The following is a 24695-nucleotide window of genomic DNA, read 5'->3' on the forward strand; positions in this document are numbered from 1 at the left end:
GGACCTTCTGCTGATGTTCTCCAGACGCCCAGCTCTATTTGGTGACATTTTTCTTTTGCTGTGCTAAGAACATCTCTCATTTCCTTTCCTCAAAGCTGTGGCCATTTGGGGCAGTCAAGTGTCCTCCAGAAACACTCCTCTCAGTCACTTTACAAGGTTCTTTTTGTTGATGTGCTGGCAGCCTGAAGGGGGTTGATCTTCTAAGCTCCATCTGATGCTTTCACCTCTGTTTTAAAGGTGTGCTGTTTCTTAATGCAGCTATCTATTCATCATTTGTTGTTTAATCCATTCTCCCTACACTGATTTAGCCCCAGAGTAGACAGAATAATCCCTCTTGGGGTTGAGCCTGTATTTTCCTTAAAGAAAATGTTACAGACATTGCTCTTTCACACTGGGATTCCTGCCATTTAGCTGCATCAGTGATAAGGATTGATTCTTTGGAAGATATTCTACTCAAGCTAAGGAAACACCTCTGCAGAGAAAACAGAGTTTTAACAGGACACTTTGAAAAGAAGGCTATTCTGAGATCATAAACCTATTGCAGTTCTAACCAGAAATCCTTCTTGGCTTGCCCACTGGGAGCTCAGCCACCCTTGGAGCTCAGGGTTGGTGGGCAGAGCACGGCTGTTTGTAACACTTCTCCCTGATGCTGAACTTGCACAAGCACATGGCAGGTCGCTGCCTGGAACAGCAGGGTGGCACGGGTGGCCCTGGCAGCCCTTTCCAGCCAAGGAGGCGACAAGCAGGCCGTGCCAGGGCAGGGCTCCTGCTCCATCACCTCCAGGCGCTGCACCGCTCCAGGACTCGTACTATGCACCACGCAGCTTCCACCCAGGCCATCCGTGCTGGCGCCAGGACCACACCGGGCAGGTCATTGTTTACTAACGTTGTGCACTGTTTGTTTGAAAACATTCCCTGGCTCCAGAAACATTTTGTTTCGGGTCAGCCTGTGGCTCACCGCAGGGAAACTCGGTGGCTTTGTGGCGGCAACGTGCACCTGCACAAGCCACGACGGGGGCTTGGGGCAGAGTCTGCTCCCCGCCAGCGTCCCCCGCTCCCCGCCGCATCTCCCCGCTCCCCATCCCGCCGCATCCGCCGCTCCCCGCAAGCATCTCCCCCGGCTCCCCGCCGCATCCCCCGCTCCCGTCGCATTCCCACTCCCTCCAGCGCCACCTCCCCTCTCCCAGCGCATCCCGCCGCGCGTGCTCATTGGGAAGCAGCGCCCGCCCGAGGATGAAGGCGGGGGAGTCTCCCCACGCCCCCCCGTGCCGAAGGCGCTCGGCTGTTCCCGTCGCTTTCCGGCGCCGCCGCCGCCTTTCCCCGCCCCGTCGCCGCCTGCCCGGGCGGTGCGGCGGGAGGAGGAGGAGGAGGAGGAGGAGGAGGCGGCGGCAGTGGAAGATGGCGGTGGGGACCGGCGGAGAGGCGGCATCATCATCATCACCATCTGTGCGAGCGAGCCCGGCGGCATCCAGAGCCCGTGCGGACCGCGGCTGAGCGGGGAGGCGGTCGGCGCTGCGCCGCCACCGCCCCTCCCGGCGCCGCTCCCTTCTCCTCCTCCTTGTCCTCTCCGTGCCTCCCTCCCTCTCTCGCCTTCCCCGCCCGCCCCGGCCCTCCGCCCTCGCCGCGGCCCGGCATGGACGCTGTCGCTCCGCCGTGTCGCTGCCGGCGCTGAGCGGGGCCGCCCGCCCGCCGCCAGCGGGGAGGAAGATGTCGGGCACCAAGGTGAAAGTGGCCGTCAGGGTGCGGCCCATGAACCGGAGAGGTGAGCGGGGTGGGAGGCACGGCGGGGTGCGGGGAGGGCGCGGGGTGCCCGGGGCTGGCGGCGGCAGCGCTGCCCCGACGGCCCCGAGGTGCGCTCGCCCCGATACAGCCCCCGCCGTGTCGCCCTGCAGAGCTGGACCTGAATACCAAGTGCATCGTGGAGATGGAAGGGAACCAGACTGTGCTGCACCCTCCGCCTTCCAACACCAAGCAGGGAGAAAGGTGAGAGCCGGATTCGCGGCGCTCCGGGAGAAAACGCAGCTCCGGCGGCTGCGAACGCCTCGCCCGGCATTGTCGGGGGGCAGCGCCGGGGCCGGCGGGCTCGCTCGGGGCATTGGGGCAGCGCTGGCCGGGGGCTCCCCCGGGGCACCGGGGGGAGCTCGCTCGGGGCACTGGGGGCAGCGCTGCCCCGGGGTCGCTGCCTTGGGTTTGCAGCCCCGAGAAGGAGGGATCGGTTCTTCACCTGGGGCGGGCGGACGAACCCAGTTGTGGAGAGAGAAAAGCCCTGTTGGCCTCTCGGGTTTAGAAGTTGGTTCTTGATTGACTGCTCAGAAAACAAGCTGTTGAGTAGGTAAGGACTTGGAGTGTGTGTGCTGTTTGTAGAGATTTCCCTGGAGTGCAGGCTGCCAACAACTTGATGTAACCTGTGGGGAAAAAAGAAGCAGAATGTGATTTTTATGCTAGTGATGGATATTTTTTTCATAAGTTTGTTTACTGGGTTTTAATGTATTTGCATGTGAAAAGGCTATAATTGCTGGATCCTTTATTAATTCAGTGTTGTTCTGTGAGGTAGCCTATGAGAATATGCTAAAATAATTTGAAATCTGGCATTTAGCTGTGATGCCCCAGTAAAGAATACCCTTGGAAATAATCCAAAATACCAATGCACTAGACTGTAAAAATAGATCAGAACAGGAAAAGATTTCTTTCCTTTGAGGGAGTGTGGGGAAAGACAGGGAGGTGCAAGGGGAATAATTAAGCTCAGTTACGTTGTATTATCTGTTCACTTACCTGTTGACTGCTCAGCTTAAGTCCGTCTGTTAAATGTATTTAATGCCAAGGAGTGGGAAATAATTTGAGTGGTTAATAGAGATTTCAAGCCTGGCACATTCCTTCATTCAAGTTCTTTTAAGAGTATTTTTGTTTCAGTTTATAGTAGCTATGAAGAAACTGTAGTGTGAGAATATTCTTTTTTTCCAAAGGTAGTGTTTTATAAAAGCAGGAAGCTTTTATAGCTTTCCAGCAGAAAAGGTCTTTTCTGCTCTTACATGTCCAAGGTGTGAAGGTGTTTCTCATATTAAACCACGTACTTGAATACAGCTGTAATCACACCAATTTGTTTTAAATCTGACTTGCATTGTCTTCAGAACCATTGTTGTGGCTCAAGTGCTGGCCTGGGTGTTGAAAGATCTGTGCTTGTTTCCTACCCCTCTCAAAGATCTTTGTGTAATCTTCTCTAAGTCCTGCTGTCTCTGTGGGTCTTGGCATCCCATCTGGGAAGTGGAAATCTTGGGGTTTGTTTTAAAACTGTTCTGTTTTAGAAAGTATGGGGTTTTTTTTCAATACACAGGAGTTTAGTAAACACTGCTATAATAACAATAATATTTACTCTTGAAATTGAGTGAATTTGACAGGTATGAAACATACGCACAGAGTGTACTAAGGAAGAACAGATTTAAGATTTAAAAATCACTATTTCAATAGAGTTAAGAGACTGAGGGCCAGGTGGTTTAATGAAGAGCCTGTAAGGAGTGAGTTTTGCTTGTGCACATTGGCCTGCAGTGAGACCAGGCAGTGACTCTGTCTTTTGAGGGCCTGTGTGTCTGGTGTTTATCAGGCTTTAGTATGTATAATATACATAAATTCTCTTGGTTGGAACTGGCTTCTGTTTCTGTATCAAGATCCTTCTGGGTGAGCTGTGGGGCTTGTGTTCATCCTCACTGTGGGCAGCTGTGTTGGCAATAACAGCAGTCCTGCTTGTGAGGCTGCAACTTGGCTGGCTGCTGACTTTTGTGTTTGAGACAACTGCCAGATTTATTGGAAATAACAGCCAGAAATCCTGGTTGGAAGCAACTCTCACTAGTGCAAACATATAGTTTGGGTGCCTGCTTAAATGGGAAATGTTGTCAGTAACCTGCTGAGATTCCTAATGGACTTTCTAGTGCCTTGTGAAAATCCTTACACTTCCTTCAGTGCTAAACTGCTGGTTTCTATTTTTTTACTCAAATAGTTGAATTTCTCATGATGAGAAATGAATTCTGTTCTTCTGTGTGTACCCACCATAAAATGTCTGTGTAAACTGGCTCTGAATTGCTGAGTAGTTGCTGCTTGTACTTGGATTGGTGCCTTGGCAGGGTTAGAGATGTCAAACGGATTTTTGGTTTTCTTTGTGTAGCTTGTTTTTATATAGCTTAACTGGATTTTCCTTTCAGAGCAACCATGTCATTGCAAAAATGATTTAATTTGTTAGGGTGATTAATTGATCTTTCTCTACTCTATGCATTGCTTTAATATTCTGTTTAGTCTTACCTTTCCCTTTTTAAGTTTTATCTTTTTATATGGAAATTTCCCTTTTCTAGCTGAATGGAAGTACAAGTTTGTGCTGCACTTTGGAATAAGAATAAGTAGCCTTCTAAAGCAAATTTGGTTTCCAGGACTGCTTTTCTTAATTCAGCTGAAGCCAAGAGACTGTAGGGTGTGGGGAGTAGAATTCAGGACCATGCTCTTTATTTGCTTTGTTCTCTCAGTTATAATTTAAAAGGTAATGACAGAATTTGCTAAAGTAAAATTAGGTAACTCTTTAATACTTATAAGATTATAAAATTTGCTCTTGGAGGAACATCCAAGGTTAGGAAAATCAGATTTTACTAGCTTTGCCCAGGCTGTAAGGAATTCTTGAATTACATTCAAGTTTAGTTGCATGATATTAATTAGTCCTTAGGCATTATTAAGAATAGTTCTGAAGGATTTTAGATGGGCAAGTAATGCCAGTTTTACGAGTGGTGTAAAAAGCCTGAAATCCCAGGCAGTGCTGTCCTGTATCCAACTTTCATTATTGCATAAGGGTTGAGGCTTTAACCATCAATTAGAACAGGGCTCTGACTGCATTTTGGAACTGCTGGACCAGCAGCACCTGCACCGTCACAAACCCAGCTACAAACAGCACTTGGTGTTAAGCACAAGTGTTGTGGCTCGTTAGAAGCAGCACCAGAGCTGCTGTTGCCACAGGCACGTGATTTCCAGAGCTCTAAACTGAGGAAGGAGGAAAACCAGAACACAGTGAAGTGTCTGAAAGGCGCAGGAAAGTCTTTATCGACTGAAGTAACAGGAGGCAGAGTTCAGAAAGGAACAGTTTATTTTAGCTGCCATCAAGTGTAATCTCCAGTGCTGGCAAAGTTTTTGGAAGTTCGTTGTTGGACTTCACACCTTTAACCCTTGTGTTACTATTATTGGTGGCTGTGCTTTCCTTTATACCCACTGAAATGTGCTCGTGTGTTCCTTTAGTTACCTCTTCTTTCTCTAAGCCATTTCCTCCCCCAAACCAACACAGACTCCATTTCTTCCCAAAAAGAAAGTTTCTGGGAACCCTCTGATTTTTTTTCCTGTCTTTTCCTGGGAAGATGAATTTCCTTTCTCAAAGTATTCTCTTCCTTGAAAAAAACCTGTTCTACTTTTTTTAGAAATGGTTGTTATGTTTCCAAGCCCATTGTACACATGCTGCTGTCCTGCTATAAACATTTGTATTTGCTTCTTGGCAATGAGGTGCAGTATTAAAATGCAGCTATGAGATAATTGCAGTATGGAGTCACAGACAACCTGCCAAAATGTTTGAGTGACTTTTTACATTGGAAATTTCACATTTCTATGTCTACAAAAGATCTGACTGTACATTAGGGGTGTTATTTTTTTAGTAAGACAAATGAGGCTTTGCTGGGTTCCTCCTTTGTTTTTGATTGTTAAAATATGCTTTCCTCCTTTGCTTCCTTTCTTTCCTTTCAGCTATGCTTTTTAACACTTAAGACCTGAAAACTTTTGGTTTAGTTCCCTGACAACAGTTCTTCATGACATGAGTTTTCCTCTAGTAAGCAAAATATTTGTCTTGAGAGAAATAAACAAGGAACTGTGGAGACAGTAGAAACTGAAATGCTCTTTCATCTGTAGCTTTAACTGAAACACAAGTTCATCTATTGGGCAATTTATTCCATTAGAACACAGTGGTCTGGTGCAAACTTTGCCCTAAAGAGCTCAGGGCAGAACACAGCAAAGAAGTCCTCAGATTGTAGAGCTGAACTTAAAATCTCCACTTTTCAAAGTATCTTTCTTGGTTGTCTTAACTCTTTAAAAAACCCCAAGATGATGTGGCTTGTTCTTTCCTCTTCCATCTGTGTTTTGATAAGACAAGTAGCACCAAGGCCCAATTGTACTTAAGTAAAACTCTTCAAATATTTCTAAATTACCAAAGATTCCAGAATATATGGAAGCTTTTGTGTGTGTGGGGGGGTTGAAGCTCCCTAATAAAATAAATAGCCAGGAACAGATGTGTGTGTGTATCTTATTTTTGTAGGTCATAAGTCTTTCAAAGATTAATATCTGAAGCACAGATTTCATCCCTAGGCAGCTTATCCTGAAACTTTCGTTTCCAGAAAACAGTTTTGGAGAAAACATGGCTTTGGATGGGCTTTAGTACATAGTCCTTCCTTTGGGTGGCATCAGGGGTGGGAGAAAATGCTGTTGCAGGGAGAGGTTATGGGTTTCTGGTAATGGTAACTCCTTCAAGCTGAAATTTCTGGAAGCTGAAACAGGACAGCTGATAATTATTTCCATATCTGAAGTAATGAGCAACAGCATCATGTCTTTGATGTGTATACCTCAAATTATCACCTGGCTGAGGTGGATCATAAGGTAATAGACTCTTATCTTTGCAGGAAATTGTAAAAGTAATCTGACTTTGACCTGTCTCACTTTGCTGTTACACTTCAGTGTTCAGGATGTGAACTGTTGGCTTTGAACCTTTGCAGGAGGGAGATATTTGAATTACGAAATGGGGGGTTGGAAAATGTAATTTTGGGAGCTATTTTTGCATTGCTTTAATCCATTCCTGCCACAGGTGGGACACTAAATGCAGTTCCTTGAAATCACTGTTCTAAAATTCCTTGTAATTTGAAACAAAATATGACAGAAACTTGTAATCCAAGTTTGTGGGGTTTGCCTCTTGGTTTTTCCTAAAGGTGGCCTGAACTGTGAGTAAATGCAACATCCATTTACCATGTTTATAAAATCCTGACAGCTGTTGGGACCTTGTACTTTGCTCTGTAAATGTCATGGCTGGAGGAAACTACCGTTGGAGCTGTTGGGATTGTGGGTAAACAGCCTTTTTCAGCTGGCAAAATTTCAGCACAAAAATAGATAAAGTGATTGAGGAGAAGGAAAACTGTGCTTGGTATGACCATGTTTAGGCAGTTGTTGCTTTGTAGCCATTCTGTGCTTTTGGACTACTGAGTGTTACGTTCAGATATTTCTGAGTAGAACACAGTGGAATGAGCTTCAGCTTAAAATGTGTCCAGTTTTTCTGTTTTATGATGTTAGAAGTGCCTGTGTTTTGGGACATGGAAATATGAGTTAAAAAATGAGGCCTTTAGGCTTGTTTAGCTTCTGTGTTTAGAAGGGGCAGATGTGCATGCACTTGTTTCTTTCTGCAGCCAGAGGTGTTTTTGAGCTCTGGATTACTAGTCCATACACCTTGAATCTTAAAATGAATTATGAATTAAAAAAAAATTACTGCTATCTTAAAATGTGGGGTGATTTATATTTTTGCTAGTCCTTTTTGGGGATGTCAAAACTAAAGGAAAAGTTTTATTGTTGCATCTTTTCCCCCTCAGTGTAAATAGAGACAGATTTCTTGTTTTGAAAACAAGATTCTTTGCTCTGTTGTGCATCTGTTTATTACAAGTGTGTATAGTAAGATCCTGGACTTAGATTTGCTGTAATTTAATAGTTAAAACATTTGGAGTTAACTGATGCTTACAAACATGGGATGCAGGTGTGGGTTAGATTCAAAATACTTCAGGAGTGCTTAAGAAGTGCTTGTTGTGCAGAACCTGAGCTTGGAGAGAAGCAGCACCCACCAGGTGTGTTGTTATCCCCTTGCTGTGGGTGAGCACAGAGCTGGGGTGCAGATCTTGGCACAGAGTTTTGGGGACAAAGCCAGTGCCCTGTTGTCTGATCAGGCTGCAGTGCAGAATGTGCAGGCAGGTCTGTTGTTCAGGGATCCAACATGGTGCTGCTTCCAGTAATAAGATTAGAGCTAAATCTTTAAATTGGTGGCAGCACTTGTTGCTGTTGTGTTGGAGACATTACCAGGTTTGAGCTGCTCATTCCCCTGGGCAGACTGGGCAGCACTGGGGCTGTGGTGCCAGTGTCCCTGGCATGGGCAGACTGTCCTTAATGGTGGGAAAGTGGCACCTTTGGTCTGCCCAGAGCACAGTTTGGATCTATTCATGGCAACAATTCCTGCCTGCTGCAGGGAAATGCCAGATGCTGCAGCAGTGCTGGCAGATGCTGGTGCTTAGTGAGCAACTCCTCTGGCTGTCTGATTTCTTGTATTTTGTGAGGATGGCTGGTACTGATGGCAGTGTGGGGAGGGCTTTTTAAGGAATAGTGTGGGCTGGAGAGAGTGAGGGCAGCCTGCAAAGGAAAGGTCCCTGCTGGGCAATGATGTGCACCACAGGACTCAACTATGAGTTGACTTATCATAGAATCATAGAATGGATTGGGTTGGAAAGACCTCCGAGATCATCAAGTCCAACCCTTGGTCCAACTCCAGTCCCTTTACCAGATCATGGCACTCAGTGCCACGGTCAAGCTCAGGTTAAAAACCTCCAGGGATGGGGAATCCACCCCCTCTCTGGGCAGCCCATTCCAATGCCTGAGCACTCTCTCTGCAAAGAAGTTTTTTCTCATCTCCAACTTGAATTTCCCCTGGCAGAGCTTGAGCCCATCGTGCCCCCTTGTCCTATTGCTGAGTGCCTGGGAGAAGAGACCAACCCCCACCTGGCCACAACTTCCCTTCAGGACTTGTGACCCAAAGCACCAAGTTAACTCGAACAGTTGCCCTGTTGCCTGGAAATAATGTTGCTGTGTGTCTTTTTACAAGGGACTCTATGAGGAATATAAGTTTGTGGAGTTATTGTCTGACTTTGTACATTGATATACAGTTGGTCATCAGAGTTTGAGGTTTGATGGAGCTTGGGTTGATTGTGTGTGTCTTTATGGTCCTTCTGTGTGAAGCACGAGGTGAGTGTTCAGTGCAGGGTGACAGAGGAGCTCTGTAAGGAAACAACTTGGTGTATGAAGGTCAATCAGAAAAATGCATTGCTGACAGGAGCAGAAAACCAATTATTTGGGCTCAAGTTACCCATGTTGATGGAGAGTAGGAGTTAAACAAGCTGTTTTCAATGCCAGAGAAGGGTGGCCCTTTATGTAATTTCTTGTTTGGGGTGAAAAGTGAATCAATGCCTTGTTGTGCTTGGTTAGTGTTACTCTCTGCAGTTCTGGCCTTTATTTTTGCTAGTTGCTTTCTAATCTAAAAATAATAATTAAAAACCCCAACCCTTAGCTGTGAAAACATCGAGAAATTCATAACCATATCCTGAACTAATATATTCCTTAGTCATCAGCCACACCCTTTATTTGCCATTTTGTTACATCCTAAATGGAGACACATCCTCCAGCATGTCCATGCTTACCAAATACTCCTCCTACATCTTCTTTGGATAATGTGGAGTTAGTCACTTGTCAGGTGTAACTTTTTCACTAGGAGTTAATCTGAATATTCTGTCTCATTTCATATAGATCACTGTAGGGAAATCTGTATATTAACAGCCCCTCCTGAAGTCCTTGTTCATAAAATCATAGAATGAACTGGGTTGTAAGAGACCTCTGAGATCATCAAGTCCAACCCCACTGTGATCACCAGATCATGGCACTCAGTGCCACATCCAGTCTCATATATTGTCCTGTCGTGACTTAATTGCTATTTTAAATGTTAGGACAGAAATTTCCACCACCACTGCTGCTTTGACAGATTAAGCCATGAATATATTTTGGTTCTTATTAACGATCCAGTCCTTATTTTGAGGTCCATCAGTGAGCACAGCAGCAGAAAGGTGTGGCTGGAACATTGCTGGGTGCCTGTGTTGGTGTGTGGTGTCACTGCATCTTCTTTTTGCACTGGATGTCTATTCCTTCCAAGAATTTTAAGCATGTAATAAACATGAATCCAAGCAGCTGCTGTGGCTGGAATGGGATGCTTATCTCTGCATGTGTTTATGAAGATGCTGTTCCATATGTTTAAAAAAGTGCCAGGGTGCATTGGGAACTGTAAACTTTGTATGAAGGAACTTGGGGCTTTGTTTTAAAAACCCGCCGCTGAAAATGTCAACTCTTGAACATGTTATCAAATTTTTTTTGTATTAAACAACATTTTAAATACAATGAAAAATACACATGATATCTTGTTTATTGAGCTTACATTCTTTTAGTTTATTGCACAGCCTCTTTTTAAGCATAAATGTCAATGCCAAGTAAACACTGTAAAAAACCTCTAGGCAAGATGAAATTTTCTTTTAGTGTAAGGCTTCAAAATTCTGAATCTGTCTCAAAATACTGCAGTAATTTTGCTAGTGTTAAATGCAAGTATATGGAGCTGTCCAGTTTGCTTAATATTTCTTATATGATGACAAGGATCAGCAGATCTTGGATAAGAAACTGGAATATTTGGTGCTGCTTGACATGTGGTTTCCACTTTCTGTCTGACTTCATGATTAAAATCATGTCTGGTGTAGCTCAGTGGCCTTTCACAAACTTGATTCTTTCAGAGCTGAAGGAAAAAGGATGATGTGGAAGGGGAAATTTATCTACAAAACAACTTGATTTGTGCCGTTACTGGCACTGGCTGCAATGTGATTTTTGAAACTTCAGAGTTCTTATTGTTGCTGAATATTTACTTTAAATTCAGTTTCACTTTGTGATTCAAAAGCCAAGGCTTGTTTTACAGTTGATGAGCTTTTGCTAAAGATAAGTCAACAGAGCATTCCAGTGGAGGCACCAGAGCTGGTGGAAGTTTTCTACTGGCAAAGCTGCTTTATGGCCCTGAATGAGCAGCCTCCTGCTCTGCTTTGGAAAGTTTCCCTGTCAGCATCTATTGCTGTGAGTTTTTTAGATTTGCAATGTGATATAAGACTCCAGACTTGCTTTGACTCAGTAGTGCCACCTCCATGAGTGATGCAAGTCCTAAACATTTGCATGGGGTTTATATGGTTTTTTTTCCTTCTGTCATACCCTGTTGTCATTCCCTGTTTTGAGATGTGTCTGAATTTCTTTTAGTCTTTAAATATGTTTTCAGAGAATTTAGTGAAACCAGACTGAAACAGAAGTTGGCCATTTGGGAAACTGAAGAAATGTTGGTATATTCCCTGTGTGTAGCTGAAGACATTAATAAATTGTTTATGTATCCTCTGGATGCTTAGCAACAAGGAGTTGAGTTTGAGTCTGTTTTTTTAAGAGGACTTTGTAGTTATGTAAGGGGGGTAAGAGCACAATGTGTTTGCAGAGCTCCTACACTTTGCTGTTGTTCTGTGTTGAGATAAAAATATGGTTGTGACAGTTTTATTAGAAGTGTATGATGGGACATCATCCCACCATTCAGGTTGTGCTGGTTTGGAGCTCCTTCCTGGGACCACAGCAGATACTCAGAAACAAACTGTCTGCAAGGCAATCTGGGGCTTTCCATGGTGTCTGTTACATTTCAAGAGAAGGAACTTTGGAACAGTCCTTCTTCTTCTGGTGGAAATCTAATCCTTGTACCTGCCTTTTTGATTGGGGTGCCCTTGAGAAATGCTGCTTCAGTATCTGAGGAAAAGGTGACACAGAAGGAAACACAAAAGATGGTTTGTTAATGGGTTTGATGCTGACACAGTAGAATAGAGGGAAAGGATACCTGGAAACCAGGACACTGAAAGGCAAATATGCAGGTAAACTCTTTTCTGTACATTGGACAATGTAAATAATTTGAAAATGTGAGAGTTTGGGATTTTGTTTTGTGGGCTTGGTTTTGTTTGCTTTTTTTTTTTTTTATTTTGTACCGTGATGCTCAGGTGACTTCACCGAAGCAGATTTCTCATTTTTACAGGATTGAGTCATCTGAGATGAGCTCAGTTGGTTAAAACTTGGCTGTAATAATGCCAAGGTCATGGATTCAATCCCCTGTGTGGGCCATTGACTGAAGAGTTGGACTCGATGATCCTTGTGGGTCCTTCCAACTCAGAATAGTCGGGGATTCTGTGAAAAGAAAGGTGCAGAAATGGTTGTCCAACAACACGATGAAACTCCTCCAAGTACAGGCTGGAGGAAATCAAACCAACCAACCAACAACCTCTCCACCCTTCCAAGAAAAAAAACCAAACAACAACCCAACCCCCAGAAAAGCTCTTTTCATCCTTCTGGAAATGTGTATGTACAGCTGGCATTCTCTGGGATGGTCCTGATCTTCATGGGTGTTCTGGATGAGCTCCAAGGTGAAAACAAAAAGGAAAAGCAGTTACTGTAAACAGGCCATTGAAGACTGGACAGTTTGCTCTGTAACTTCCCTGCCAAGTCCTTAGAATGTTTATTGTTTGAGGTGTTTATAACTTTGGAGCTCAGTTCATGGCATAGTTTGTAACCCGTATTTTAATGCTGAATTTTTATAGTTTATTGCATTCAACATCATGAATGGGAATCTTTGTAAGTTGGCTGTGAAATAATTGAATTGGAAACAACTTGTGTGTCCATCAAAAGGGTGATGAAAGTGTGTTTGAAGATGGAGCATTTTTGTTCTCCTAAGGTCCCTTTCACTGGAACAGTGTCTTGATTTGTTACCATACATTTAGTAGATATTCTGTCTCTCTCAGCATCCCAGTTCCATCCTTGTTTTCTGAGTTGTGGTTCCTGTGGTACGTGGTATGACCTGTATTATTGGCTGTTATTTCAGAATTTCTGACCTGAATGAGGTAGAAATTCATGGCTCATGTGCAAGGTTGATCAAATAGAGTTTGAAAATACTCCTGTACTCACATGACCAAGGTATAAAATGAGTTTTACTAAAATCTCTCCAAGCCAAAACAATCTTAATCCCTCATCCTTTGTCAAGAATTTGTAGGATGACTTCTGGAGGATCTCATGGTTCAAATGTTTGTTTTTCTCAAGGTACCTGCATCTTCCTGATGGTTCAAAAAAGGCAGGGAAATGAGTGACTCACATAGTGACCTCTTGCCTGTTTGCCTTTCCTGAGATGAAAAGGGAAGGTAAATGCTGTGTCTTTGTTTGTGGACTTGGAAATGAAGTAGATGAAAATGGAATTGCAGAACTGAGTTTTGAGTGAGGGATTTTTCTACAAAGGGAAGAAGACAGAAGAAGACAGAAGAGGGAAGAAGACAGAAATATTAATGATGGTGAGAAGTGTCATGTAGGAAAAGAAAAACTAAAACTGGGTCATTTCCTCAATTTCAAGACATTCCCAGGAGTGATAAGAGCCTGACAATCTGTTGGCTGATAGTTGTAGTGAGCAGTGCCAGAGTTCAGTGAGCTCAAGGTGAGTGTTTGATTGGACAAGAAAACTTGAATGTTTTTCCCAAATAATGGTGGAAAAGTTTTGTACTTGAAATACTTTTAGAGTTCTCACTGTGCTTTGCATCCAAAATAGAAGACAAGTTGTAGATTCCTTGTAGAACTTTTCTTCTGAACAGAAGGAGCAAAGGGTGCTGTGTGTTGGTGGTTTGGGGTTTATTTTTTTGTTCTTTTTTTAATTTTTATTTTTTGTAGTTTATAGTTTAACAGTATTTGAAATGAGATGCTGCAGCTTCTCTTATAGCAGATATTTTACTCGTGTTCTTTGGCAGATGTAGTAGATGAAAATAAATTAAACTGGTGTGGAATTGCTAAACAACATGACTTTTAGCCATTTTTGAGTAGAATATCTATTAAGCAAAAAAGGAAACAATGGATTCCTTATTACACTGAAAGTTGAGAATTGAGTGCTGCTCTGACTTATTTAAAATATTGGTGATAGTGGTCAAAGTGGAAAAGCTACACTGATGAACCAATGGGATAATATTTTTAATTAATTTTGACCTTAATTCTGTGTTTGTCAAACCTGACTTTGGTTTGCAGTGTTGCTCCTCACCTGCTTTGCTCCTTCACATTCTTATCCTACAATCAGTAACCCCAAACTGCTGACCTCAGTAGTATTTGCCTTCTTGCATCCCTAACTACTGTAATGCTTCTCAGAATTCAGAACCTGTGTGTCCTTTCCTGTGACTTTTCAGGGTGTTTCAGACTGACCTACCCACTCAGAGGATTTCTTCTTCCTTAATATGTGGCTTCTCATTCTCCTCTAAGGATTTTTTCCAACTTTTGGAGAAATCACATGTAATTCTGCTTTATTTCTTTTTGCCTGTTTTGTGTGACTCTATTCACAGGCAGAGCTCTGGGCAGCTCATTTAGGCTGTGGGTTATTTATGGCCTCTCCCTCTCCCTCTCCCTCCTCCCTCTCCCTCCTCCCTCTCCCTCCTCCCTCTCCCTCCTCCCTCTCCCTCCTCCCTCTCCCTCCTCCCTCTCCCTCCTCCCTCTCCCTCCTCCCTCTCCCTCCTCCCTCTCCCTCCTCCCTCTCCCTCCTCCCTCTCCCTCCTCCCTCTCCCTCCTCCCTCTCCCTCCTCCCTCTCCCTCCTCCCTCTCCCTCCTCCCTCTCCCTCCTCCCTCTCCCTCCTCCCTCTCCCTCCTCCCTCTCCCTCCTCCCTCTCCCTCCTCCCTCTCCCTCCTCCCTCTCCCTCCTCCCTCTCCCTCCTCCCTCTTTCTTTTCTCTTCCTGCTGCACTAAGACAAATCTTACAAGGGAGTAACTTTATTTTCCCCACAGTGCAGCTGTGCTCAGCATCTGCTGCTGAATGGAAAGGCCTCAGTGATTTCCTGCAGGGTGGAACAAACTCCCACATTGCCAAACTCTCCCTCTCCTAACCTGGAGTGTCCCTTTGCTCTCTGCATCCCTGCTGGGGCTGTGCCCTCCTTTGGGACCTGTTCAGGTGTTCTCCACCATGTGAAAGTGTCCCTACACCTTCTCTATTTTCAGACATTTCCTTGTCTCTTTGCCACATTTTTGCTTTGTTTTATGGACTCAGTGTCTGGTTTTTTTCCTGCACAATAAACCTGCAACACGGACAAAAATTCTCACAGGTAATGGCAGTGAGAAGATATTTCCAACAAAAAACATCAAATAGCTCCTGTTTTCTGTCCCTTTGCCAGGATTGCTGTTTCTGAGTGCTTTATTCCCTGGGACCTCAAAGGCAGGTGAAGAATAATCAGTTCTGAGCCTGTTCTTGCTGTCATAAGGTTATTTTTCATCGTGTTTCCCATTTCCTTGAACAAAGTGTTCCAGCTGTCTTCATGCAGTAAAGATACCATCAATTACCAGCAATTAGTGGGTCAAATCAGATTATGATCTGTGGGTTTTCTTTTTGAGAGGTAAGATGATTAAAATGTCTATTGTAATCTAATAATTCTGCTTATGGCAGATCCAACCTGAAGTTCTGTTTGCAGAGAAGCAAAATGTGTTGTGGGTGCCTTTTGATATTGAACATTACAGTTTAAAAGGTCAAGATGTGAGTGAGTGCTGGAATTCCAAAAGTTGATGAGAGGTCACATTTGCACTTTGAGCTGACATTGAAATTACTGCCCTTCAGCTGTTTAAAACTGTGCCCTTTTAATTAATGCCAGTGTTATGTAGCTCTCAGAGTTAATGCCAATATTCACAGAATCATAGAATGGATTGGGTTGGAAAAGACCTCCAAGATCATCAAGTCCAACCCTTGGTCCAACTCCAGTCCCTTTACCAGATCATGGCACTCAGTGCCACGGCCAATCTGAGTTAAAAACCTCCAGGGATGGGGAATCCACCCCCTCTCTGGGCAGCCCATTCCAATGCCTGAGCACTCTCTCTGCAAAGAAGTTTTTTCTCATCTCCAACTTCCATTTCCCCTGGCAGAGCTTGAGCCCATCGTGCCCCCTTGTCCTATTGCTGAGTGCCTGGGAGAAGAGACCAACCCCCACCTGGCCAGAACTTCCCTTCAGGCAGTTCCAGACAGTGCTGAGGTCACCTCTGAGCCTCCTCTTCTCCAGGCTAAACACCCCCAGCTCCCTCAGCCTCTCCCCACAGCACTTGTGCTCTCCTCTTGATGAAGAGGTTCTTTGCAGCATTTCAGTTGATTTTTGTTCAGTTTTGATCCTTAAGTTTTAAATAATATTAAAAACCAGGTATTTTAATATTACAAATGGTAGATGAATAAGTTCACAGATACACCAGGAATAGATTTCTTAATGTGCTAAAAGACTAAGAGCTGAGAGCTCAAGCTCAGGGAAGTGGGGAGAGGGCAGAAGGGCACAGTTACTTAATTATGGGAAGAAACTGCTAGAGGGAAGAAAGAACATACCTGCTAACTTGAGGAAACAAGATAGGTCTTTCCTTTTGCCTTTGGTCACCTTGTGCTTCTCCTGTTTCTGGATTGTGTGGTGGGTGAAACAAGTCAGCTCCTTTCTGAAGTGTGGAAGGTTTTGACCTCCTGCTGCTTGGACAAAGCTGGGATGTGGTTACCACCATCTCAGTTTCTGGTATCACAGAAAATGTCTTTTGTTTTCAAAGCCTGAATTAACTACTATACCTGCAATGTTTTCTTTCTTTAATTGTGTCTCAGGTGCTGATGGTGCAGGTATTGGCCAATCAGGAGAGGTATAGTAAGAAAAATTATTATAAAATGAACAGTTTCATCTGAGTCCCAGTATGGGATTTCATAGGTTTGAGAGGAAGTTTGTGACAACACAGCAAATACAAGATGGTTAATTGACCTTTCTTCATTGTCTATCAACTAGTATCACCTTTTAACAACAGCTTCTTCTCTGGTGTTTGTCTGCAAATGATATTTGTCTGCCCTGTGTATTTGGGCTCAGCAGTTTATTGGAAGGTGTGAATCAGAAATGGCTTCTAAATGTGAAAAAATTGGAAATCCCTTTCAGGCAGAGGAAGGTTGAGTGCTCTGAGACAAGAACTGCTTTGGACAGAAGGTGTAGAAGGGCAGAAGAGCATTGTGGATCATGAGCTGTGCCAAGAGGATTTCCTACAAATGTATAGAGGATGAAGAGGAGTTGTTTAGTTTTGGGGCAACATGATAGTCAAAAGCTGGTAGTTGTTCATTAGAGAATTTCTACTGCACTTGTGCATTTAATAAGGTCAACTGTTCAAGCTGTTTCCTTGAGTTTGGTGCTTACTGATGGCTGTAGTAACATTGCTGTGACTTCAGAAAGGAGGGAGAATGGAAAACCCACTAAAACTCTGGTTACATTTAATTTTTGGTCTCCCAGGTTATAGTCCCAAAACTCTGCAATTTGCAAGCAGAGTAACATAAAATTCTCCAGTGTGTATTTAAGGTGATGAGAGTTGAGAGTTCACCAGGAATTTGTCTTGTCTGTTTAAAATACACAATGACATGTGAAATCTGAATCATTATTCAATTTTGTGCTGGGTGAGTGATAGAAAAACTGTTTCCTGAACACTTGTTTCATTGATGCTCATTCCCCAAATGCCTCTTGCAACAATAGAGCCGTCCCTGATTTTAGGTATTTATTTCAGTTTGTAGAGACAAAAGGGCATAATGCTTTGATAGAGCAGCTTTTCATTTTTTTTAAAGAAAAAATAGTAGTTGTGAAGGTTTTTAAAAAAGGAAAATAAAGTAGTTGTAAAGCTTTTAAAGTCTGTTATTAAAAGCAGGTGCCAAATAAATAGTCATTTTTTTAAAATGGTGAGAAGGTTCGTGGAGATGCTTAGTTGTTTCTCTGGGGTAAGCAGAAACTGTGCTCTGCAAGGCTGCTGTTAATGGGCTTGACTTTTATTATTGCCAGCTGAATAAGCAGCTCAGAGCAGCTCACAGAACTTTATATTAGTCTGATACCAGCTGGAGCCAGCACAGATGGCAGGAATAGTTTCCATCACTGGGCAAAGAGAAATGACTGCTCTGCTGTGAACGTGGAGGAGTGAAAGAGAAATCCCAAATAATGCATTTACTGGTATTTTTTGAATATCTGTAGGACTAAGTCCTGAATCAATGTTAAATTTCTGTGAACTCCATTATTATGGACAGTCTTGATGTGAAGAAAAGCACCTTTTCAATAAACAATAGACCATTTTCAGGCAGGCAGGGAAGTGTGTTTGTAAAGAGACAAGGTTTGTGGATCAGATAATGAGCACGTGCAGTGACAGGAAATTGGAATCATCAGCGTCTTGGATTTGGGGGAAAAAGTGGAGACTGAATTGGTGGGAAATATTTTTCTCAGCTTGTGGCAGAGGTGCAGAATAAAGGCAAATAGAGCTGCAGGAGGGGGGAAACAGAATGGTCAGTGTTTAGCATTGGAAGAAAAAAAATCCTGTCCCAGGAATTGAAGCTGAGCTGAGGTGATTTAGTTGGAATTGGGTCAGAAGGCGCTGCTTGATGTTGGGAAGGGAAAATTGCTGTAAATCCCTTATCACAGTTTTCTGAGATTATGGAAGTAATTTACAGCAATGAAGTAGAGATGGCTTTTAAAAGCTCTTCAGGAATTAGTTTGGGGAGAAAAAAAATTCATGAAAGTAACTTGTCTGTTTTGGCTTTCTGGAAATACAGAAACCATTTGAAGTGTGTTCTCTGAAATGCTTGTGTGGGTTTTTCTTCTTTTGTGTTCTGTTTAAAAGTTTATTCCATTTCTTCCCCTCCCCAAGACATGAGAAAGTAGGTCCTTTTGGTTGTGCTTTATGCTCTTAAAAAGTTTTGAGGTTTTGTATTCCATATTTTGTATCCTTGTCCTGTTTGACATTTCCATATTTTTGTTCTGCATTGCTTTAGACCCACAGATAACACCATCAATTCCAAGAACTTTTTCTGTTTGGTGGTGAGACATCTGTGCAGGAAGGATGAGGGGTTTTATCTTTGAAAAGTGAGTATTGGAATGAATGATAAAGATATGGAAAAAAAAATGATTAGCATGGGAACAACTCATTAAAACAAAACCCTCCAGACTTCACTATTGTTTCAGTTATGGGATGGCAGAGAAGAAACCATTGGCAGTTGCAGATTGCTGAAGTACAGTCAGTGTCCAGAGTACACTTTCCTTTTTTGTGACTTTTTTTTCTTTTTTCCCCCCTTTTCTTGATGTGTGAGATCTGTTTTTGAAAGAGAGTTTCTATTGAGTGATGAAGAAAACTATTTTGAGACAGTTCTTCAAATGGGCCATATAATTTTTTTTTTTTTCAAACCAGCTTAGCAAGATTTTAGGTTTGCAAAGTCCACTTCTAATCTGTTCAGTTTGTTGGGAGCAACCACTTCACCCAGATCTTCCTGTATTTTTTTCCCTGCTACTGCCTCCCCCAATTAAAACATATATTTCTAAAATCTCTTTTGCAGTTGTTTGCTTATGTGGCCTTTTGAAAGCTTAATTAGGAGCTGGCTACTTGTATTGCAGTAATAATAAGTTTACTTTAATTATACCAAACTACTCTCTAGGACCAGCATTGGATGGATTTTATTCCTTGTTTAAAAAATTCCTTCTTTGAAAAATATTTTGAAAAATAACCAAGTTTACTGAGTGCTGTCATTTGTCCATCGTAGTTATTTATCCCCAAACATGAAATGGATAAAATGTGACTTTAATTTAAAATTGATGCTGTTGTGGGATCTGATACAGCACATAAAGTTTCATCCTCTTTTGCAGTCCTGTAGTTTTGTAAACAGGTGTCTGTGTTGGAAGACTGAACAATAATAATGGTAGGAGCAGAAATAATACCTGTACTTGTATTATTCAGAACTTAGACCTTTTCCTGAAATTCTCTGTTTGTTTCTCTACCTTTTAAACACAGAAATGAACAATCTGTTTTTTTTGTTTTGTTTTTTCCAGGCCTTTGATAGTAAATATTCTCAAGTTGTATCACTTGTTTATACAGGTCTTAGGGCTTTTTTCCACAGCTTTGCTGCATTTCCACAGAGCTTCCCTTTTACTGGAATTCAGTTTAAAGTATGAAACTCGTGGGGAAAAAAGGTCTGGAAGATTGTTCAAAGCCTGGGTTGCTTTTGAAACAGAATTCCTGGTTAGTTTTTGTGACATTAGTTAGAAAATGCCACTAAGGAAACAATTGCTTTTGTTGATAATTGTTCCTTCAGATGCTTTTTGAGGCTGTTCCTTTGGGAGGAAGGCAATGCCTTGATGGAGAATACAACAGGATATTTTTATCCTGGTTTTTCTGACAAAAATCTTCTGGCAAAATATGAATTCTCTGCAAATATTAGTACAGTATAAGAAAGAAGAGCTCCTCTCCTGTGCCTCCCATGTCCAAGAGGTGCTGAGTGTGCAGTTTTCGTGTTGTTTGTGCTGTGGGTTGGGCATTAATATTCAGAATATTCACGTAACATGCCCCAGGACACAGACACAGGAGTTGGTTAATCCCAGGCGTTTCAAGCACTGTTTTGAAAGACTCAGACACCTCGTGAAGCCCCTGAAGGTGATTTGTCTGTAGATCCTTGACTGGGTGTATCTCTGCAGGAATTCAGGCTGCATTTTCCAGTTTTAAGGTCCTGCCTTTCAGGGCACAATCCTCCGTTTCTCCTATTTCTGGTTGGCGCGATCTGGGCTTGTTTCTTACACTTTCTCTTTCAGCTCTGAGTTCATCATGTCTTGAAGTTTTTAGGAAGTCTTGTAGCCAAATACTGAAGGATGCTGAGTCAGCCATTGCATTGACATCATTGCAACTTTAAGTAGCTTTTTTCTGCTTATTTTTTCACGTATTTTCCCAGATGATTTACACATTCTTTTCAGATATTTTGTAAAAAAAAAAACCATTTACCTTCTATTTCTTTAATGTTGCTCTAAAGTCCCATTCATGATACGAAGCTGTTCTTGCAGAAAGTGAATTTCCGAGGGAATTTTGCGGAATGTTGGGTTTCCCATCAGGCTCTGGTGGGTTACAGAGCAATCCCGAGCACACCCTTATCTCCTGCTCATCACATCTCACTGGGCTGTTGCTCTGGAAACCGTTGTAATGTCGCAAGTGACTTCATTATGATTAAATGAGGGGAAAAAAATAGAACAAAAGAGCACATTCCTGTTTCAACATGCAACTTGGAAACTGAAACTGTCTCACGTACATTCCCTGTATTTCAGAGCACTTTTTGGTCCCAGCCACAGAACTGTCCTACGAGTCAGGAATAAAATAGGATTTGAAACTCCTCTATTTTCTTTCAAGAGTCCATAATTAACTGATGTAGTTACAGTTACAGCTGGTTTAGCCTGTAGTGAAATCTTGTTTTAGTATTTACACTTCTTTGTCCTTCACAGAGACTTAATTAGTTGTCTTTAACACTGAGAAAGCTTTTGTTTCCTATTCTATCTCGGTATTATTTTCTATTTATTTCTAGTAGCCAGTAGAAATATTCTTTTATTTCTAGTATCCAGTAAAAATATTCTTTTATTTCTAGTATCCAGTAGAAATATTCTACTTTTTTCTAGCATCTTATAGAAATATTCTATTTATTTCTAGTATCCAGTAGAAATATTCAATTTATTTCTAGTGTCCAGTAGAAATATTCTATTTATTTCTAGTATCTAATAGAAATATTCTATTTATTTCTAGTATCTAATAGAAATATTCTATTTATTTCTAGTATCTAATAGAAATATTCTATTTATTTCTAGTATCTAATAGAAATATTCTATTTATTTCTAGTATCCAATAGAAATATTCTATTTATTTCCAGTATCCAGTAGAAATATTGTATTTTTTTTAGTATCCAGTAGAAATATTCTCTTTATTTCCAGTATCCAGTAGAAATATTCTATTTTTTTTAGTATCCAGTAGAAATATTCTATTTATTTCTAGTATCCAGTGGAAGTATTCTATTTATTTCTAGTATCTAATAGAAATATTCTATTTATTTCTAGTATCCAGTAGAAATATTCTATTTATTTCCAGTATCTACTAGAAATACTCTCTTTATTTCTAGTATCCAGTGGAAATATTCTATTTATTTCTAGTATCTAGTGGAAATATTCTATTTATTTCTAGTATCTAGTGGAAATATTCTATTTATTTCTAGTATCTAGTGGAAGTATTCTGATAGATATAGTAGAACTATATCTAGTATAACTATTTGAGTTTCTGGGGCAGGTCTGTAGCTGCAGCTAAACAGAAAATGATAAAAATGTGCCAGGATGCTGCAAAATTACTTGGCACTGTCTCAGCATTGTTATTGACCTAAAGAGATTTCTGTGTCTTTTGTGGTTTTGTTGCTTTTTTTTAATCAGTTCACACTTCATAGCTTGTCTAGCAAGTTTAAATCTTCAATGCTATATGATAAATAAATAAAACTTATTTTAGAAGTGGAAATGAGGGTTATGATTTCCTACACCTGCCCCCCCCGTCTTTTTCCCCCCCTTAATGCTTGCTGAAGTTTCTCTAGTTTTCTAAACTTTAAAGTCATTAATACTTTGAAGTAGGTGCTCATTTTTTTCCCAAAGTGTCCAACACCTTCCTTTCTTTGGCAAAGCAAAATGAATAAGCCTGTCCTGAGTAATCCATGAATTATCTTTTCCATTATCTCTCAGGAAGTTGTGCTTGTTTCTGAAACCCTGTGTACTGCTGAGCTGCTACCTGAGGAATGTGTCCACTCCCTCTATTGTATAAATACTTGGTGGAACCATTAATATGAATCTTTGTTCTGCTGCCCTTTCTGGAAAAGTAATTAATGCTGTCGGAATAATAGGAGTTGTTTAGTAAAAAAATTATTTTCTCTGAATGTGGGTTTTTTATACTTTGTGTGAGTAGATGTAGATGAGCATCTTATCCCTAAAAATCTTGGCATAATATCGTGATTTTTGCTTGTGTTGCTGAAATCCTGAGTTAATTACTGGATCATAAATTCTAATCTGGATGTGGATTGAAACAGCCACTTAGTCCTGCAGCTTCTGAAGAAGCAGCACTTTATTATCAAGGGAAATATTACTGATTTATCCTGTAGAAATCAAATAGTGATAACACTCACATGCAAAAGGATACACTTGTTCAATCTGGAGCGGGGCCAGAGAAGAGCAACGAGGCTGGAGAAGGGACTGGATGTGGCACTGAGTGTTCTCTTAAACACCTTCAGGGACACAGAATCCAACAGGTCTTGATCCAGCCCCACTCTGTGCCCTGGGCTGGTGATCACAGTGGGGTTGGATCAAGGGTTGGACTTGATGATCTCAGAGATCTCTTCCTACCCAACTGAGAAGAGCAACGAGGCTGGAGAAGGGACTGGAGCACAAGTGCTGTGGGGAGAGGCTGAGGGAGCTGGGGGTGTTCAGCCTGGAGAAGAGGAGGCTCAGAGGTGACCTCAGCACTGTCTGGAACTGCCTGAAGGGAAGTTCTGGCCAGCTGGGGGTTGGTCTCTTCTCCCAGGCACTCAGCAATAGGACAAGGGGGCACGATGGGCTCAAGCTCTGCCAGGGGAAATTGAAGTTGGAGATGAGAAAAAAATTCTTTGCAGAGAGAGTGCTCAGGCATTGGAATGGGCTGCCCAGAGAGGGGGTGGATTCCCCATCCCTGGAGGTTTTTAAGCTGAGCTTGGCCGTGGCACTGAGTGCCATGATCTGGTAAAGGGACTGGAGTTGGCCCAAGGGTTGGACTTGATGATCTCGGAGGTCTTTTCCAACCCAATCCATTCTGTGATTCTGTGAATCAGAAATGCATCACATGGACCAGTGAATTATCATCAGTTTAATAAATGAGACAGAAGGTGTAAACAGGTATTTAATTCACAAAATTCAGCCACACATTACTGAACATATTTGGTATTTTTTAGCACATACACGTTGTACTGGAGCACCATATTTGTGAGAAGCCAGTTCTTTCTGAATTCTATTTATAGCCTGGCCTGGAATGCTCCCATGATGATACTGTTTGTAATCTTGGGTATTTCCATTGCCAGTGATGCTTTGGCAAAAACCTTCTCAGTATTTCCATGATATAATTCCATTTCCAAGCTGTGTACCCAACATAAAACTTGACTTGGAGATTGAGGATGTGCCTTTTCTGCAATGGAACAAATCCTGTCTTCATATTTTTGGAGGAGTTCTGTGATTGCAGGGACTTGTATATTTGATTATCATGTTGCTACAACAAATATTAAACCACAAGGAATTTCAAACAGGATCTGAAAAGTATCCGTGGAAAATTCATCAAAGAATAGGCAGAAAACTGAAAGTTACTGTTACAGTGTGTGAGTTTGCTCTTCCTGGAGTGGACTTTAAATCCAAAATGTGCAATTTTGAGCTGGGTTAGTGAGACCCTGTTAGCAATTTATGTTGGCAAAATGTCAGAATTTTGTTTCAGTGTTCTTTAGTTTTATGAGGTTCACTCCAGCTCTTTAGCACAGTGATTTAAAAAAAATAAATCCAAAATTAGAGGAGACTGGAAAAGGAGGAGCAGAAAATAATCAAGAGGGCAAGAAAAGAATACCACTCATGTGTAGTTGTAACAAAATATGTCAAGTCAAAAAGATCAAACCTTTTTTTTTTTTGCCAGCTGCTTAATAGAATTTTTCTCTGTCTTCTGGTTTGAATTGCTTATTTTTCACTTCAGGATATTGTTTTTATGTTGATTAAGTGAGATAAGGCCTGGCAGTCTTTGTCCTATGAAGTATTTGGAGCTGAATTTATATCTTTTTATATTTCCTAACCTTTTGCTTTGTTCTCTGACTCCATCTCAGCAGCTTAACTTGCAATCCAGCAGTGGGTGAAGAAGCAGCTCTGTAGAGCAAAGAGAATTTTTGTGCATTGCAACTTGGGCTTTACAAG

The 24695-nt window shown here is 41.9% G+C and overlaps 1 protein-coding gene across 4 annotated transcripts in view; it reads left to right on the top strand.

Moving 5' to 3' along the window:
- The first annotated feature begins 1326 nt into the window (after nt 1–1326).
- The window catches only part of KIF13A (kinesin family member 13A), a 96086-nt gene continuing 72717 nt past the window's right edge, over nt 1327–24695 (top strand). For all 4 annotated transcript variants that reach the window (XM_071553193.1, XM_071553194.1, XM_071553195.1 and 1 more), the window contains exons 1-2: nt 1327–1762; nt 1893–1983. In XM_071553193.1, coding sequence (XP_071409294.1) covers nt 1708–1762; nt 1893–1983 — 146 coding nt within the window. In that variant the 5' untranslated portion in view covers nt 1327–1707. The remainder of the gene's footprint in view (nt 1763–1892; nt 1984–24695) is intronic.

Source organism: Pithys albifrons, chromosome 4 (assembly GCF_047495875.1).
Source record: "Pithys albifrons albifrons isolate INPA30051 chromosome 4, PitAlb_v1, whole genome shotgun sequence".
Classification (NCBI taxonomy): Eukaryota; Metazoa; Chordata; class Aves; order Passeriformes; family Thamnophilidae; genus Pithys; species Pithys albifrons.